The sequence below is a fragment of the Oratosquilla oratoria genome, chromosome 12 (genome assembly GCF_046742065.1).
Source record: "Oratosquilla oratoria isolate Oo_2021 chromosome 12, ASM4674206v1, whole genome shotgun sequence".
Taxonomy (NCBI): domain Eukaryota; kingdom Metazoa; phylum Arthropoda; class Malacostraca; order Stomatopoda; family Squillidae; genus Oratosquilla; species Oratosquilla oratoria.
In genome coordinates, this window is record NC_134788.1 from 40,130,607 (window position 1) to 40,147,745 (window position 17,139).

The window sequence follows — 17,139 nt, forward strand, 5'->3', positions numbered from 1 at the left end:
TTTTTGTTTTATTTGACCAAATGACAAGAATCTTGTCATTGGAGTTTAATGGGTTAATGCTGGATGGTGTCCTGAGCACAGGTGTAAAAGTCGTATATAGAGAACTGACAACCAATGACAGCTCCCATCGTTCTAGTACTACGAGCGGGTGATGCAGAAAAGTCGCACAACAACACAGCACAGACAATGGATGAACATACTTTCTTAGAGAGATTGTTGTCAGCTGCTGTGGGGCAGCGGGTTTCCAGTTTGAATCTTGAGGCAATAGTTCCCATTACCACTTGTTCCCATTCTAGGCTCATGAAGTAGGTTTTAACCCAGAAAGATGTGCCCAACCCCCCAGTACCCAACCAAGCACCCAAGAATTACGTCTCTCCAGGCCATCGATGTTCTGCGTGTAGAGCATCTGCAGCTTTTCTTCGTCCTGCAGGAGGCGGAGGAAGTAGTGAGCAGCATTCGGTTTGTAGTTCACACCTGGAAACAGCTCCTGTGCTGGTGTATACGAAGATGATAAATACACTATGCTGCATTCTTTCGGCAAAGTCCACACTGCTGCAAACACTGCAACTTGTATTCTTGAAACAAAGTACCAAGGTACATACATACATATACAAAGGGCTTTTTCTCCCTTACAAGGGATGTAGCCAAAGTCAAAAGGCATAAATCCACTCTCAACTATTTCTTCCCCTCCCATTCCACTCCCCTCCACCACCCCTCCCTCCCTCCCTCCCTCCCTCTTTTCTTGGATCCTCCTGGATGACTGGTCATACCTGCATCTCACATTTTGTATCAAGGATTTTAACGTTTAAATATATATTTTTTTCCAGTTTGACAGATTTATAATTATTGCATTCAAACAAGTTATTGTTTTTTTTCCTCTTCTGTCTTAATCCAAGATGATTAATCACTTGCATTTCTAAGAAAACTGCAATGTTATACCATCAGTTTGATGATGGGAGGGAGGGTGGGTGGAAGGGGGTAGGGGAGTGGGAAGTGGTTATGTGTGATGATATTTTGATGCAGCCTGAAGGGATTTCTCCCAGTCTTCTCATTTTCTGCACAAGGGGACAAGGGGGTAGCCGATTAAGTGAAGAACCTTGCTGTGGATATCCTCTGTTTTGCTGCATTTCTTCTGATTCAGGGCAGTAGGAGTGATACAAGGATGACCTATTATCCACAAGGAGCTACAATGGGAAAGGGTGGTGGATGGGAGAGTGGAATGGGTGGAGTGGGTGCATGTCTTTTGACTTTGGCTACCTCTTTTGTAATGGGAAAAAAAGCCTTTGGTATATACAATTTTCATTAATAGTAAGCTTCATTCTTTATATCGGATTTACTATAGATACTTGCAGTGTGACTGAGCCATGCATTAACATGAAGCTAAGAGTAGATTTAATAATTTGAAGGAGAAAATATATAAAATAAATGGTAGACAATATAATTGAATCTCATGAGGCATTACCAGCCCCAATTACGAAATGACATTTATAGTTTCTATGAAATGTATCAGATTTGAGGGCAAGGCAGTGATGACCAGACCATAGCTGTCTGGTTCTATGGAGATCTTAAAAGATTTGAAAACCAATATATCAAAGAAAATGGGATCTGTGAACAAGCTACCCACAACTGAGAATATGAGTGCTTGAAAATATATAAAACGGCATTGCATCGAGACAGAATGATGAACGTACCTAAAGTGAAAAAAGGTTTTGGATCCATCATAAAATACTGGATGTCGAATATTGCCTCGGCATATGGAAGGTTGAACTTTTTTAAGTTGTGATAAAGTCCTGAGCCAGGAGAGCTGCAAAAAAGGAAAATAAAATGAAACGGTGATTACTTCCATCATGCAAATGTGTTGGTATTTATAGATCAAGTACTTAATAACACTTCTGTAATCTCAGAAAGATTTCTAATACATGCAAAGTCTACAAGATGTGGGTTATAAGGACATAAGAATAAAGGAGATTGCAAAAGACCATAAGGCCTACACAAAGCAGTTCCATGTCCATTACACCTGTTGTCCCCATCCATAAAGTTGTCTAACAATTTCTTAAAACAACCGATAGTTTCAGCACTCGCTACATGGTTACTAAGTCTATTCCATTTGTTGACCACTCTATTAGTAAACCAATTTTGGCCAATTTCCTTCTTAAATATGTCCAATTTAAGTCCATTTTCTGTTCAACCCCTTCAATGTGATAACACGATTTGTAAATTTTGTTCTTGTACGAGGCGATTCCCTTGACGAGTGGATATCCATTTAAGGCGTTCATTTCTGTTAACCTTCAGTCTTGAAGCTGCCCCTCAATGGAACAAAATAACATTGCATTTGAATATGATTGTTCACATGACAAAAGGATGTTCTAGAAAGGGGGAACTATGGAAGTATTAAAACTCTTGAAAGATTCTGGCAGTGTTTTGAGAAATATCAATTGTGGCTACATTCTATATAAAGCCTCGCCTTCCAGTTTATTTTGAAATGCCAATTCTATTTTCATACAATTTTATTTATTTCTTAAATCAGGGTTTTCAAATATTGTGGAATGGCAGCAATCCTGTGGCCTTCATAAGACCCAAAATACTTGAAAATAGGGGTCATTCCATTTTACGGCATGCAGAATTTTCAGGTCAGGTCAGGGCAGGTTAGGTTTCAGATTAATATTCATTTCTTACCTCTCTTAAGGTGTTGAAATCAACTGCATGCCGTAAAATAGAAAATATCCGAAAATACCCAATCTCTTTTAGGCATATCAAACATGCTGTCAGGAAATTAGATAGACAGATAGACAAATAGATAGACTTTATTTGGCAATGAATCAATGTACATGAAGTGCAAATAAGGACAAGAACACACAGTTCGGAATAATAAATGCAAATTGCCGAGGATAACACAAAAAGCATGTACGCTTATTTCCATTGTGGTCCTCATCAGATTGTTATTCTACACTAAGTCACACAGACAACGTATGTAGGGGCTTAGGGGGACCAGAGACAATCACGAGTAATACCAGTCAGTACACATATGACACATAAACATTGTTACTGTTTTGCTAATATTACTAAAATGTTTGTACACATAGGAATATTGAGACCAAAAATTTGAGCACCATCACAAAAAGGAACATTGCATTAAGCAAAGGAACAACAAAATAATGTTAAACTGTAACAAAACAGTATGAGTGAGTACTATATCATAGTACCATTAATGATATACTGCATTATTCTACAGCTGTATCAACATGTATGAGTGAGTGCTATATCAGAGTAGTACCATTAATGATATACTACAATTTTCTAAATCTGTAACAACATGTAGTTATAGTGAATGCTACACTGCAGCTAGGGTCACCTATTAATTAAATCAAACATTTAACCTGAATCTCAGGACAGAGTGGGCGGTTAGTATGAGCACTAGGGAGTAGTACATTATAACCTGAAGCACCAGAGGTAGGGTACAGGGGACCAGTACTCGAATGAGTAAAACAACAAGGAGAACGAGGAAAAAGGTCAGATCATAACTGTTCTCGGACCCTACCTGAGACATGTACCATATTATGACTGGCAAAACAAAGGTGGAAACCAATTTGTAAACATCAATCATTGTTATACTAAACTAAACTTCTGAAGAACAAAAAAAAGGGGGGGAGGTCAGAACAGTTATGAGTGAACGCAGATTTGGATGGTATTACTCATGGAATCAGGTATCCCTCACTAAGCTAGTAGTACATAAAATCAAGGCTGTTCTCTGTCCATAGCTGAGACATAAAGTAACCCTTGACTTTTTTTTCTTGAAGGTAACCTTGCTATTTGACTTCTTAATGGACACAGGTAGTGAGTTCCATAGTTGAGCACCTGTGAAGTGAAAACTGTTTTTGGTGAAGGGACCTGCATGAGGTACAATAAGAGACTTAACTGTTTCGGTTCTCAGCTGATAATGTAAAATTACAGCTCACATATGTGGGAGAAGAATTATGAACGACATTGTAAACCTGGTTTAGTTTCAGCTGCTGGACATGATATTTTACAGGTAACATTCCTACCTTGCTAAATTCTTCAATACCAATATGACTACGTTGAGGTAAATTTAGTATGAATCTAATTACCTTATTTTGTGTAACCTGTAGCCAGGACTTTTTTTTTTTCTGCTCAGACTACTGTACCAAGAGCTACAAGTGTAATCAAAGTGATGTTGTAACAAGGCTGAGGCCAGAAGCCTCTTTGTTTCCAAATCAGAATTTCTGGCTATCCTGTACAAAAATTTAACTTTATGTGAACACTTGGATACAATCTTATCCGTTATGGCATTCCCTGAGAGGGACTGATCTATGGGTATTCCAAGATAGGTTACCTCTTGTTTTGACTCCAAGACATTAACCCCACATCTGACCTGTACATCGCTGTGTTTCCTGAGGTTGGGTTTTGATGCGAAGACAATACTTTCCGTTTTACCAAGGTGTAAAGACAGCCTATTATCTATGAGCCAGTCCTGGACTGATGACAGTTCAACACTCAGTTTCTCCTCTACTTCAACTGGGTCCTACATCAAATGAAATTATCTGGTCATAGGAAATGAACTCCTGTATTTACCTAGTTGTATTTTGCGGGAAGGGGAGCTATGCTCGTGGTGTCCTGCCTTTGTATCTCACGGTGTCTAGTTTACTTTTAAACTCATGAATGGTTTTGCGCATACTATTTCATTATCCAGTTTGTTCCAAGTGTCCACTACTCTATGTGGAAAACTGTTTTTCTTCAGTTCTCTTCTGTAGCTATGTTTTTTTTTTTTTTTTTCTTTCCATGTCCTCTTGTGTTTCTCTTGTCCCAGTTTAGTAAGTCCTCTCTATCGAGTATCTCTGTGCCTTTCATGATTCTGTAGATGGTCAGTAGGTCACCTCTCTCTTATTTGCTCCGGCATATATGTGTGTGTGTGTGTGTATTTACCTAGTTGTATTTTGCGGGAAGGGGAGCTATGCTCGTGTTGTCCCGCCTTTGTATCTTGCAGTGTCTAGTTTGTTTTTAAACTCATGAATGGTTTTTGCGCATACTATTTCATTGTCCAGTTTGTTCCAAGTGTCCAAAACTCTATGAGGAAAACTGTTTTTCTTCAGTTCTCTTCTATAGCTATGTTTTTTTATTTTCTTTCCATGTCCTCTTGTGTTTCTTTTGTCCCAGTTAAGTAAGTTCTCACTATCGAGTACCTCTGTGCCTTTCATGATTCTGTAGATGGTCAATAGGTCACCTCTCTCTCTTCTTTGCTCCAGTGTCGGTAACTCCAGTTTAGCCAATCTCTCTTCGTATGATAGGTTTGCAAGTGCAGGTGCCATTTTTGTAGCTGCTCTTTGGATTCTTTCTATTTTCTTTATATTCTTTTTGGTACTGGGGGACCACAATGTCGCTGCATACTCTAATCTAGGCCTTATCAATGTAACCAATATTTTTTTCATCATGTCTTCGTCCAAGTATGTAAACGCCACTTTTATTGATCTTAGCAAGTTGTAAGTCTCCCCGACAATTTTGTTAATCTGTATATCATAGGACAAGTCGTTCGTGATAATTACTCCCAAATCTTTTTCGGATCCTACTTTCTTTACTTCTTTGGTTCTAATTGTATATTTTCCTGATATTCTGTTTTTGCTTTTTCCAAACTCCATTATGCTACACTTCTTAGTATTAAAGTCCACTTCCCATTTCTGACTCCAGTTCCATACCCTATTTAGGTCTTCTTGCAGTGCTTCACAGTCCTCATCAGTTTCTATTTTCCTTAGCAGTCTGGCGTCATCGGCAAAGAAGCTCATGTAGCAGTTCACGTCCTCATCCATGTCATTCATATAGATAGCAAACATTATTGGTGCCAGCACAGATCCTTGCGGTACTCCACTGATCACCTCTTTCCAGTCTGAATATTTTTCTCTGAGCACTACTCTCATCTTTCTACCAGTCAGAAAGTCCTCTATCCATTTTAGTAGGTTTCCCTGTATTCCTCCTATGTGTTCCAGTTTTTTTAGTAGTTTTCTGTGTGGTACTTTGTCAAAGGCTTTTTGCAAGTCTAGGAATGCACAATCAGCCCATCCATTTCTTTCTTGCACTATGTCTATTAGTCTTGAGTAAAAGCATATTAAGTTTGTGGAGCATGATCTTCCTTGTCTGAATCCGAATTGTCTTGGGTTTAATATGTCATTGTCTTCCAGATGTTTTACCCATCTATTCTTGATTATTTTCTCACAAATTTTGGCAATGGTGCTTGTTAGTGATACTGGCCTATAGTTGGTGGGTTCTTCTTTGTTTCCTCCTTTGTGTATTGGTACAATGTTAGCGTTTTTCCAGTCCTCGGGTATCTTTCCTTCTTTGAGTGAGCTGTTTATTAAGATGTGTATTTTGTCTGTTAGTTCTTCTTTGCACTCCTTTAGAATCCAATTTGCAATACCGTCCGGGCCATGTGATTTTCTGACATCCAGCCTTGATAAATGTTCTGATATTTCCTTTAGTGATGCTGTAAACTCATTCATGAGGGGAGATTTCTTGTTTTTGTCTATGTCACAATTCGGTATTTTCTCTCTGGTGAAAACAGATTTAAAGTGATTGTTCATGACTTCGGCCATCTCTAAATCTTCTGTGTATTCTATGTTTCCTTGGCATAGTTTCACCAATTCCTGTTTGTTTTTAAGTTTACCATTCACATACCGATAGAATAGTTTGGGTTGCTCTTTGCATTTGTCTATAATATCCTTCTCATGGTTCCTTTTCTCCTCTCTTCTCACATTAACATACTCATTTCTATAGTTAACATAAATTTGCCATTTGCTTTGTTTTTTGTCTTTTCTCCACTTTTTCCAAGCTTTGTCCCTTCTGTCTTTTGCCTCACTGCATCTTTTGTTGAACCAACATTTAATGTACTCTCTCTCTCGCTTTTGTCTTGGTACATGCCTGTTTACCCCTTCATTGTAGTTTTCCATCAATATATTCCATTTCTCTTCCACTGCTGTTTCTTCCCTGTAAAATATTTCCCAGTTTGCATTCCGGAAGAATGTCTTTAGTTTTGTAAAGTCTGTTTTGTTGCACCTCAGTCTTCCTTTCCTATGCTTTTCGTTCCTCTCTATGTCTATTTCTTCCTTTAGTATAGTTTCGATGAGTACATGGTCACTCTTTCCAATTGGTGTCTCATACTGGACTTTATGCACTATTTCAGGCTCTGTTGTAAATATTAGATCTAGTTTCGATGGCTCTTCATTGTTTCTGTACCTTGTGTTTTCACGGACCCATTGGGTCATTGTGTACTCCATGGTCATATCTAGCAGTACATTGCCCCACGAGTCATCTCCTCCTTGCACTGTCATGCTGTCCCAACAAATTTCTTTGCAATTGAAGTCCCCCATAACTACCAGATTACCCTTACCCATTAGTATCTCATTGAGTGATTTTCTTGTGTCATCTAGCATTTTTGTATGTTCAATTTCTTTCCAAGCGCTTGTTTTTGGAGGCACATAAGTCACCACAAACTTTCTACTTTTCATATTCTTGCCTTCGACTTTTATCATGATCAATTCAGCATTACCTTTGCCCTCTGCAATTTTTGTCACCTTTAGGTCTTTCTTGGCCAAGAACATGATTCCCCCTCCCTGTTTCTTGTCCCTGTTTTTTATCCAGTAGTTGTATAAACCTTGTCCGATAACAGTGGATGGTATTTCACCTCTTAGTTTAGTCTCTACAATTCCCATTATGTCTGGTTTTGCTTCTAACAGATAATCATTGAGTTCGTTCAGTCCCGAAATTAGTCCGTCAATGTTGGTATAGGCCACTTTTAATTTTCTTCCTTCTCCCTGGTTTCTTCTTCCCTTGTTTTGTTCGTTTTGAAGCGCCATTGTCTTAATCTCAAGTCTATTACTCTCCACTGGAATTCTTTGCATTCTGTCTCCGATCTTTTCAAGTTTTTTTCCTTTGCTTCTTCTCTTAGCGCCCTTTCTTTTTCTAATTCCTCAGTACTCATTTCTCTTTTTATCCATATCTTATTGTATTTTTCACTCTTTGCCAAGTTACCTACTTTTTCAAATATGTCTTCTACTACCACTTGTGACCTTAGTTTTATCTTTAGAGGTCGATTCCTATCCTTAGTATAGCGACCAATTCTGTAAGTCTCTTCTAAGTCTGTGCCTGAATCACTATCTCCCCCCTGAATTTCATTAAGGATTTCTACTGCTGTCTCTTTTTCTTCTTTTTCTCTCATGTACCTCGCCAATCCTTGTTTTTCTTTAAGCCCATAAACCACAATACATTTCTTCCTATCTACTGTGTCCCTGACCCAATTTGCTTTTTCGTTAATCACTTGAATGATTGTGTCTTTTGCATTATCTTGCATTTGCTGCTTGACTATTTCTTTGAAAGCAATTTCTTTATTTTCAATATTTTCTTTCCACTTCTTAATTTCCTGGATACTGTCCCCACCTAAGTTTTCTTCGATCTTTTGTGTCAATTCTTGTAATTTGTTGTTCACTTCCTGCTTTAGATTTTCGCTATTATTATCATTAGTTTTCTTCTTTTCATTATCATTCTTCAGTTCATTTATGTCTCTTTTCATTTCTTTAATTTCGTTTGTAAGATCCAAGTTAGCTTTTTTCAGGTCAGAAATTTCATGGTTAGTCTTAGATAAACAATCAATTAAACCAATGACCTCTTTTCTTAAGTCCATGATTTCATTTTCCCACCGAGTCCTATTTTTGCTCATCTCTCTCTCTATCTCTAATAATCTACTTAAGTTCTTTCTTTCGTACTTACCAAACCCTAAGAAATCATTGTCATAACACGTGTTTTGTTGATTGTTTACATCGCGGTTCAGTGGATTGCCGCCAGATGGCTCTGATTCGCAACTGGCTTTCGAGTCGTTTTCATTCATTTTTGCTAATTTCGAGTTAACACAATTAACTAGCACTGCATAGATACCATTTCGGGCACTCACTGTGTGTGTGTGTGTGTGAACAATGGCTCCACATCAGCTCATTTTGTATAAACTTGGTCTAAAGTCCACATAATGAAAAGATTAACAAAGCAAGTAGAGTTATGGGGCTTATCAGAAGATCTTTCATCTATTTAAACCAAGAATATTTCAAAAAACTTTATATTGCATTAGCGAGACCTCATCTTAAATTTGGTAACATAATGTGGAGCCCAATTAAAAAAAAAAAAAAAAAAAGTGATATAACCTTTTTGGAAGATGTACAAAGAGCAACCAAAATGATTCCAGGACTCGAGAACTTAAGTTACAAAGAGAGATTGAAAGTGCTGCAGCTAGTATACAATAGATTGAGGGGGTGACATGGTTGAAGCATATAAACTAATAACAAGGAAAGTACGAAACGGGGATAGATACAGTGCTGCAGCTTGATGAGGGTACAGGTCCAGCTAAGAAAAGACCCAAGTACAAGTTAATGAAAATGAGATGTCATAGGAGGCCAAGTCAAGACTTTGCGGAAACAATAGTCAACACATAGAATAAACTCCCATCAACTATTGTAGAGGCCCCAAGTGTATTTGCATTTGAAGGAAGACCGGATAATTGGAGACATCAAAAAGTGAAATTTAATTATGAATTATGAAGCTGCGCTCTCACTCTCCACATGCCGGCCAACAACTACATGAAAAGATCTGGACATATAGGCTAAACATCCTGCGCCCAGTAAGTCAACATAAGAAGTCGCCTTCGACAACGACGACAGGGTCAACAACCGTTGACATTTAATTTCGATTTTACTAAAGAATTCTTAATTCCACTTACGACGTACCGGAAGTCGGGTATACCAGAAGGCGTACTAATACCAGCGCCTGTCATTACCAAGATATTCGTCTTGGAACGAACCAATTCCACCACTTTGTCGACATTGTCCTCTTCTCGGCTCTTCCACCTAATTGCACTGTTAGAGAACAAACGGAGCAATTTCCCATGGCCGATTATCGGATTCAGTCGCTTTACTCCCTTGTGTATCTGAAGCAAAGATTTAATCATCATGATTGTTATTCTTATATTTCTAGCTTGACACTTGCAACCCGTTTAAAAATTCCCATTTGGTGTAACAAATTAGTTCTTCCACTTGTGTAAAGTTTGAGATCAACGTTACATTCTGCCTTGTTTATTTTATCAGCTGATGGGGCAAAACAACGTCTGCGAGCATAGGATTTTTCAAATAGCGCCAATTTTGAAAACGACGTGTGATTACGGTTCACGAAACGTGATTGTTTTGTTTAAATTAATTTGTGCTATTCCACATGTCTATGTATAATTCGCAGACGTTGTTAACTTAATTTAAATAAAACCACATGTTTCGCGAATCCTCATCAGACGTTTTCAAAATTGGCACCATTTGAAAAATCCTATGCTCGCAGACGCTCAGTTGATAAGATAGACTAGATTCTCCACCAAGCAGACTAAGAACAAAATTTTTCCAGCAAATGGGAATTTTAAACTGGTTACAAGTGTCGCGCCTCGCTATACTTTTAATTTTCTTGTGGAAAATATCTATATTTATCAGCTATTTTGATGGGATTTTACTAAATTAAAATTTCCAAATGCCAGCCACTAAAGTTATGAATACTGCTGTTATAGGTTTTGTCACTGTGACACAAGTTATGGCGACAAACCGTATATGAAGGATATTACTTGCATCAGTACGAGTATTTCCAAACAACCGTTGTACTTGGAAAATTGGTTCGAGCGTGTGGAAAGGAGGATTTTACAAACGACAATATTAAAAATACGAGCGGTTTTTATTCATTTTTATTTATTTTATCATTACTATTATTATTATTTTCTTTTTTTACCAAACGCTTTCTGTGCCTTGGGGGAGGAATGTTACATCAGGAGTTCCCAAACTTTTCAGCTCATCGACCCCCTAATAAAGATTTCCTACAGACCCCCAAACTATTAATTCACGAATTATGTCAGTTTATTATTAGTATTGGTGTTATTGCAATTAACATTATTATTATTATTACTATTTTTATTATCTTTATTGTTATTTTCATCATCATCATCATCATTGTGGATAGGAGGTAAAGGGAACACGGGCTGAGGGAAATACTTTTATTCCTGACTAGTTTCGCCTGAGTGGCTTCTTCAGAGGAACATATTTTGAAGTCAAGTTGGTCAGTATATATATATATATGGCATAATAAGGAACGTGGCAAAGTGTCAGGTTGGTCCCCGACTCGACCTCATCTGTCGGTGTGACGAGCTATTGCAGCGGGTGGACCAATTATCCGACTGTTGGTATTCGCGTGGCTGAAATGTCCGTCTGGATCAGGGGCTCTGTGTTTATTGTTCATGACGACAGAGCGTGCTGCTGCTTTAGCCCATATTAAATCCCCAGTCCTCTTATTGATGTTATCATGGATGTTGATAAAAACGGACTCCACCGCCTTTCTTTCTTGCCGTGTAATGTTATCCATGAGAATTTTTGCCTGGTCCCATTTCGGTAGATGGCCTCTTTCGTCGACATGGTTTACTAATGCACTACTAACCCTGTGGTGTCTTACATCTGCTCGGTGTTCTGCTAGTTTCACCGATGTATTTTCTGTCACATCCACCACACGGGATTTCGTATACCACGCTGTTTATATTTAAGGTTGGGTCTTTTTTCTTGATTAAAAGGTCCTCCACTTTCGTACCTGTAGAAGTCGCAAGACGAATGTTGGAGGACGATTAGATTTTGTCTAGGTCTCTCGTTAGATTGGAATTTGGGACCACCCAATATAAGCTTAGTGTTGGACTTTTCACTTTTGTTGTGTAGTATATTACGGGCCTTCTCCTCCAGGGTGCAAAGTAATCCTTTGGGGTATTTGAGCCCTTCAGAAGTTGTTTTTTTATCATTTTAATTTCATCCGCTAGAAATTCGTCACTGCAAATACGAAATGCTCTTAACCCACTAAACTCCGATGACAAGATGTCTTGTCATTTGGTCAAATAAAACAAAAAATCATAATAAAACAACAAAATGTTTGATGATCAAACAGCACCAGAAAAATATGACGTCATCAGTCCGCGAGCGAAGCGAGGAGGACTGATGACGTCATATTTTTCTGGTGCTGTTTGATCATCAAACATTTTGTTGTTTTATCATGATTTTTTGTTTTATTTGACCAAATGACAAGACATCTTGTCATCGGAGTTGAATGGGTTAGGAACAGGCCTATCACCACACCAGTCTTTGTCCCCTTATCATGTGCACTGTAGTAATGAATGAAGTCACTATTATTATTATTATTATTATTCTCCTGCAGCCTCCTACCGGAAGGAAATCAATCTGAGAATTTCTTCGCAAATCTTCCTTCTATGTCCTCAACATCTCGGTGTATTCTTTTTTCAATCCTTGTCTGCACAATTTCTAGTTATGGTTTATTTCTAACTGAATTATATTTTCTAAATTTCCCTAATTTCGTCATTAGCTAATCTATCAGGGCTTGTGGCTTCCACGGATAAGCAATGGATTTTTATTTGAGCCATTTTTATTTGCCATGAAGTTCTTGTGGATCTCAAATAGATAAATCGAATAAAATTGATAGATTAACAAATCAAACAAGATCAAATCTTTTTTGTCTTCGTTAGATTTTTTGTCATGATGCATTGAAATTTGTATTCTATTTGTGTATTCCAAGTGCTATTTCTAGGAATTGTCTGTTTTCAAAAAGAACTACCAGATCATCATCATCATATCTTGTGGCACCAGAACCGTGTCCATATAAGGGCAGTAGTTTCATTTGCTTCCCTAAGGTCTTGGTCGTCGGAGAAATGGGGACTCCATGGACATTCCCGGAGGGCGTGGACCATCGTCTGTACTACTTCGCCACAGGGGGGACATTGGGGGGCTATTGGTGCATCCCCACTTGTGTTGATTTTCTCTCGTTTTGCCCACCTTGGCTGCTCTTCCTCTGTTTAATTAAGGTAACCCAGTCCTTCCTTCCTGGTTAGGTTTGCTCCTGGGGGCAAGGTGGTCTCGTTTGGGCATGGTATGGCCTCGTTATGGCCCAGATTGTCCTATTCCTTCCTGCCAACATTCTAGTCTATGGGCCACAGCTTGGGCTGGATCCAGTCCCTCCACCGTCATGAAGCCTTGGCGGGACTTCAGTCTCTGTCCAACCTGAAGGTGACCATATTATGGTGGATGCCTGGGATCATTTTGTTGTTTATATTTTTCTATCTTGGTCATTATTTCGCGCCGAATGTGGGGTGGTGGAATCCCTGCCACCACCACCCCACCTACCAGATAATTAGATTTATCAATCCGTTTAAGGGGACCCCCCGCCCAAAATCTTTTTTTCTGAAGGATCTTGCTGATTTTTTCTGTGTGATATCTAAGTCTAAGGAAACCTTCACAGCATGAGTTTTATTCAGATCTGACGAGTAGTTTTTTATTTTTTAATAAAAAACGTAAAAAATACCATATTTTTGGGCTTCTTTCAAATCCTATCGCCTCTTACAATTTTTATTCGATGTCTTTCATTTTACAGCAAAAGAATCTTCTACATATGTATAAAAACAAAATAGAAAGCTTTTTTTAATATCTTTGTTTAACGCCGAGGGAAAAAAAAAAATTATCGAAAAAAAAGCAAAATTTTGACTTTGACACGTTATTAAAAAAAAAAATTATTTAACATATGCAAAAAAAAATTATTTTTTGTCATTTATCTAGCTATTAATAGAGACCTCATATGCAAAAATCGGTTGAAAATTGAGGGAGGAGATAGACTGAGTATCAAAAACTTACATTTCCCAGAAATGAGTGTTAAAGTTGTTGTTTTTTTTCCTAGGTTTGACTAAATTTTACATTGGACCTCCTAAGACCCATTGAAAACAGGTTCCATTGTATTTTCATGATGATTTTGCATCTTTCAAGTAACTCAGGCACTTTGTACCCTCCTACAGTGTAGGATATTATTCACTCAAAGTGAGGGTCTCATAAGCCGCCACCTCACTCTTTGTCGCAAAGTTTGAGTTCTTGGTCTAGAATGACCCAGCAAGGTAGTCTGATTGCTGGGATTCAGCTCTCTCTCTTTTCTTGGGTTTCCTTTCTGGTGTTGGAACAGGCTCTTGCTGCATCAGGGACATCACTGTGAGGTTTGAGACTCTAAACCCAAGGTGTTGCAACAAGGAGGCATCCTTGTAGCCACTTGTTAGCAAACAGTTGTTTGCGTAGAGACAACTTGTCTGATATAGGTGTAGAGGACAGAGGATCAGGTGCTGAGGATGTGGATGTAGATGGAAGGGAGAGAGCTGCTGGAGGGAGTACTAGTGGTGGTGGCGGAGGTGGTGATAACAAAGTTGATGCTGGGGTTCTTTCTTTCTCCCCTTGAGTTGCTAATGTAGACGTTCTTATCTTCTGCAAGTGTGCCTTTTGTTTGGATAGCTTAGGCATGGCTAATATCTTCAAATATCTCTTCACTGAAAATAGATGCGAATTTCACACGGCAAATTAGTGAATGCGGCAAGCTAACGTGTACATGTCCTTTACTTTGTAAGGCTCAGGCCACTGCCAGTCGTGCAGGCTGAACTTCCTCACACCACATACTCACGTGCATGCCGGACGTAAGAGAAAACTTTATGAGTGTATCAAACGCAAAAAAAATAGGGTAAAATATGGTCAAAACGTATGTAAACAATGGTCGTGCGCAGCATGTGGCTGCCGGGGGGAGGGAGGGTAGGCCCTTTAAACCCTTTAAAAATGGCGGTACGATAAAAACACTTTACCAGCATCTAGAGCAAGATCCCTACTATGTATTTATGCAATAAAAAAAAAATCGAATTTTTCTTAAATCTGGGGGCGGGGGGTCCCCTTAAGTTTGATATTTTCGATGTAAATATTATTTTCTCCCTTGATTCCGTCCAATTGAATTATTCCTATCTTTTGTTGATTCATTTTCATTCCTGCTGTCATCACAGCGACATTGTTTGCATAAGCCATTACAGCAGTTGTGGTGACGCGCCGCTGGTCAGCCAATCAGGAATTTGGAAAGTTCCTTACGTTCCCGCCAGCCTCCTTTAATTAAAAGGTCGGCGTTTCGCCGCCGAGATGAGCAGATCTCAGAATTCAGAGCTCTCCCGACTTCTCTACTGAGTTCTCTACCGACTTCTCTCCCGGGCTCAACTCCAATCAGCAGTTCTCTCCAGCAAGCCAGCCAGCCGCCCCAGGACCAGTCCTCCTCTCCAGCAAGCTGCCTCGGGACCCGTTCGCTCCAGCAAGTGGCCTCATTCCCTCCTGTGTGTGGCTCTTGGCCCCCACAGCCACGTACAGTAGACGCTTGATGAGGCCTTCCCTCCATCACTCCGGACCTTCTCCCGACGAGACTACGTCCGCCGTTCCCTCCGAGCCTATGAACCATTCATTAATAAACCTTAGTTTTAGAGTTATTGTGAGTCTCATTTTCCCTGGCTTGTCCATACCGAACCAAACCCACACGACAACGTCACGTCGCATGCGCGAAAGATAACTACAACAAACCCGAAGACGACAAACTATAAAAAATTAAAAATTAACTCATTCTTTCTCTTTCCGTCTTTCTCTCTTTTCTTCATCATTTATTTTTTATAATCTTATCTTTTTTATTTACTTTTTATTTACTATTTATTATGTCTGCCTATGACGTCATGACGCATGCGCAAAAGACAACAAATCCAAAGACGACCAACGACCAACCTAAAATTCATAATTAATTATTTCTCCTTCTTTTCTTTCTCTTTTTCTCTCTTTTCTTAGTTATCTAAATTTTTATTATTTTCAATTAGTTGTTTGATATCTTTTTATCTATCAATCGCTGCTCATGACGTCACGTCGCATGCGCAAAAGACAACAAACCCGAAGACGACCAACGATTAACCTAAAATTCAAAATTGACTTTCTTTCAAATCTAAATTTGTTTCCCTTTCCTTTCTACTTTCCTTTAAGTTTCTTTTTCTCTTTTTTTCTTATTTTCTTTTTCTTTTCTTTATATCTACCAGTCTCTGCCCGTGACGTCACGACGCATGCGCAAAAGACAACAAATCCGAAGACGACGATAAAATTCAAAATCAAATGTTTCTCCTTCTTTTCTTTCTCTCGTCATTTGTGATTGTGTTATTTATTTTTGTTATTTTATTATTTATGTAATTATTTATCTTTTTTATCTATCAATCGCTGCTCATGACGTCACGTCGCATGCGCAAAAGACAACAACAACAATCCCAAAGACGACAAACGATTCAAAATTCAAAATTAATTCATTGTTTCTCTTTCTGTCTTTGTCTCTTTTCTTCATTATTTATTTTTATCTTTTTATCTTTTTTATTTCTTTTTATTCTTTATCTATCAGTCACTGCCTATGACGTCATGACGCATGCGCAAAAGAGAACAAATCCAAAGATGACCAACGACCAACCTAAAATTCAAAATTAGTTATTTTTCCTTCTTTTCTTTCTCTTTTTCTCTCTTTTCTTAGTTATCTAATGTTTTATTATTTTCAATTAGTTGTTTGATATTTTTTTTATCTATCAATCGCTGCTCATGACATCACGTCGCATGCGCAAAAGACAACAAACCCGAAGACGACCAACGATTAACCTAAAATTCAAAATTGACTTTTTTTTTCAAATCTAAATTTGTTTCCCTTTCCTTTGTAGTTTTCTTTAAATTTCTTTTTCTCTTTTTTTTTATTTTATTTTTTTCTTTTCTTTTTATCTACCAGTCTCTGCCCGTGACGTCACGTCGCATGCGCAAAAGACAACAACAACAATCCCAAAGACGACAAATGATTCAAAATTCAAAATTAATTCATTGTTTCTCTTTCTGTTTTTCTCTCTTTTCTTCATTATTTATTTTTATCTTTTTATCTTTTTTATTTCTTTTTATTCTTTATCTATCAGTCACGGCCTATGACGTCATGACGCATGCGCAAAAGAGAACAAATCCAAAGATGACCAACGACCAACCTAAAATTCAAAATTAGTTATTTCTCCTTCTTTTCTTTCTCTTTTTCTCTCTTTTCTTAGTTATCTAAATTTTTATTATTTTCAATTAGTTGTTTGATATTTTTTTATCTATCAATCGCTGCTCGTGACGTCACGTCGCATGCGCAAAAGACAACAAACCCGAAGACGACCAACGATTAACCTAAAATTCAAAATTG

At 38.2% G+C, this 17,139-nt stretch overlaps 1 protein-coding gene across 2 annotated transcripts in view; it reads right to left on the bottom strand.

Annotated features, from left to right (window-relative positions):
• Positions 1-10,143, bottom strand: part of LOC143031491 (NAD-dependent protein deacetylase sirtuin-3, mitochondrial-like) — a 22,308-nt gene extending 12,165 nt beyond the window's left edge. Inside the window, exons 1-3 of one of the 2 annotated variants that reach the window (XM_076195408.1) lie at positions 9,774-10,143; positions 1,692-1,804; positions 370-552 (exon numbers count right to left, since the gene is read on the bottom strand). In XM_076195408.1, coding sequence (XP_076051523.1) covers positions 370-552; positions 1,692-1,804; positions 9,774-9,997 — 520 coding nt within the window. In that variant the 5' untranslated portion in view covers positions 9,998-10,143. The remainder of the gene's footprint in view (positions 1-369; positions 553-1,691; positions 1,805-9,773) is intronic. The other variant, XM_076195409.1, reaches the window with a different exon arrangement.
• Between the last annotated feature and the right edge of the window lie 6,996 nt (positions 10,144-17,139).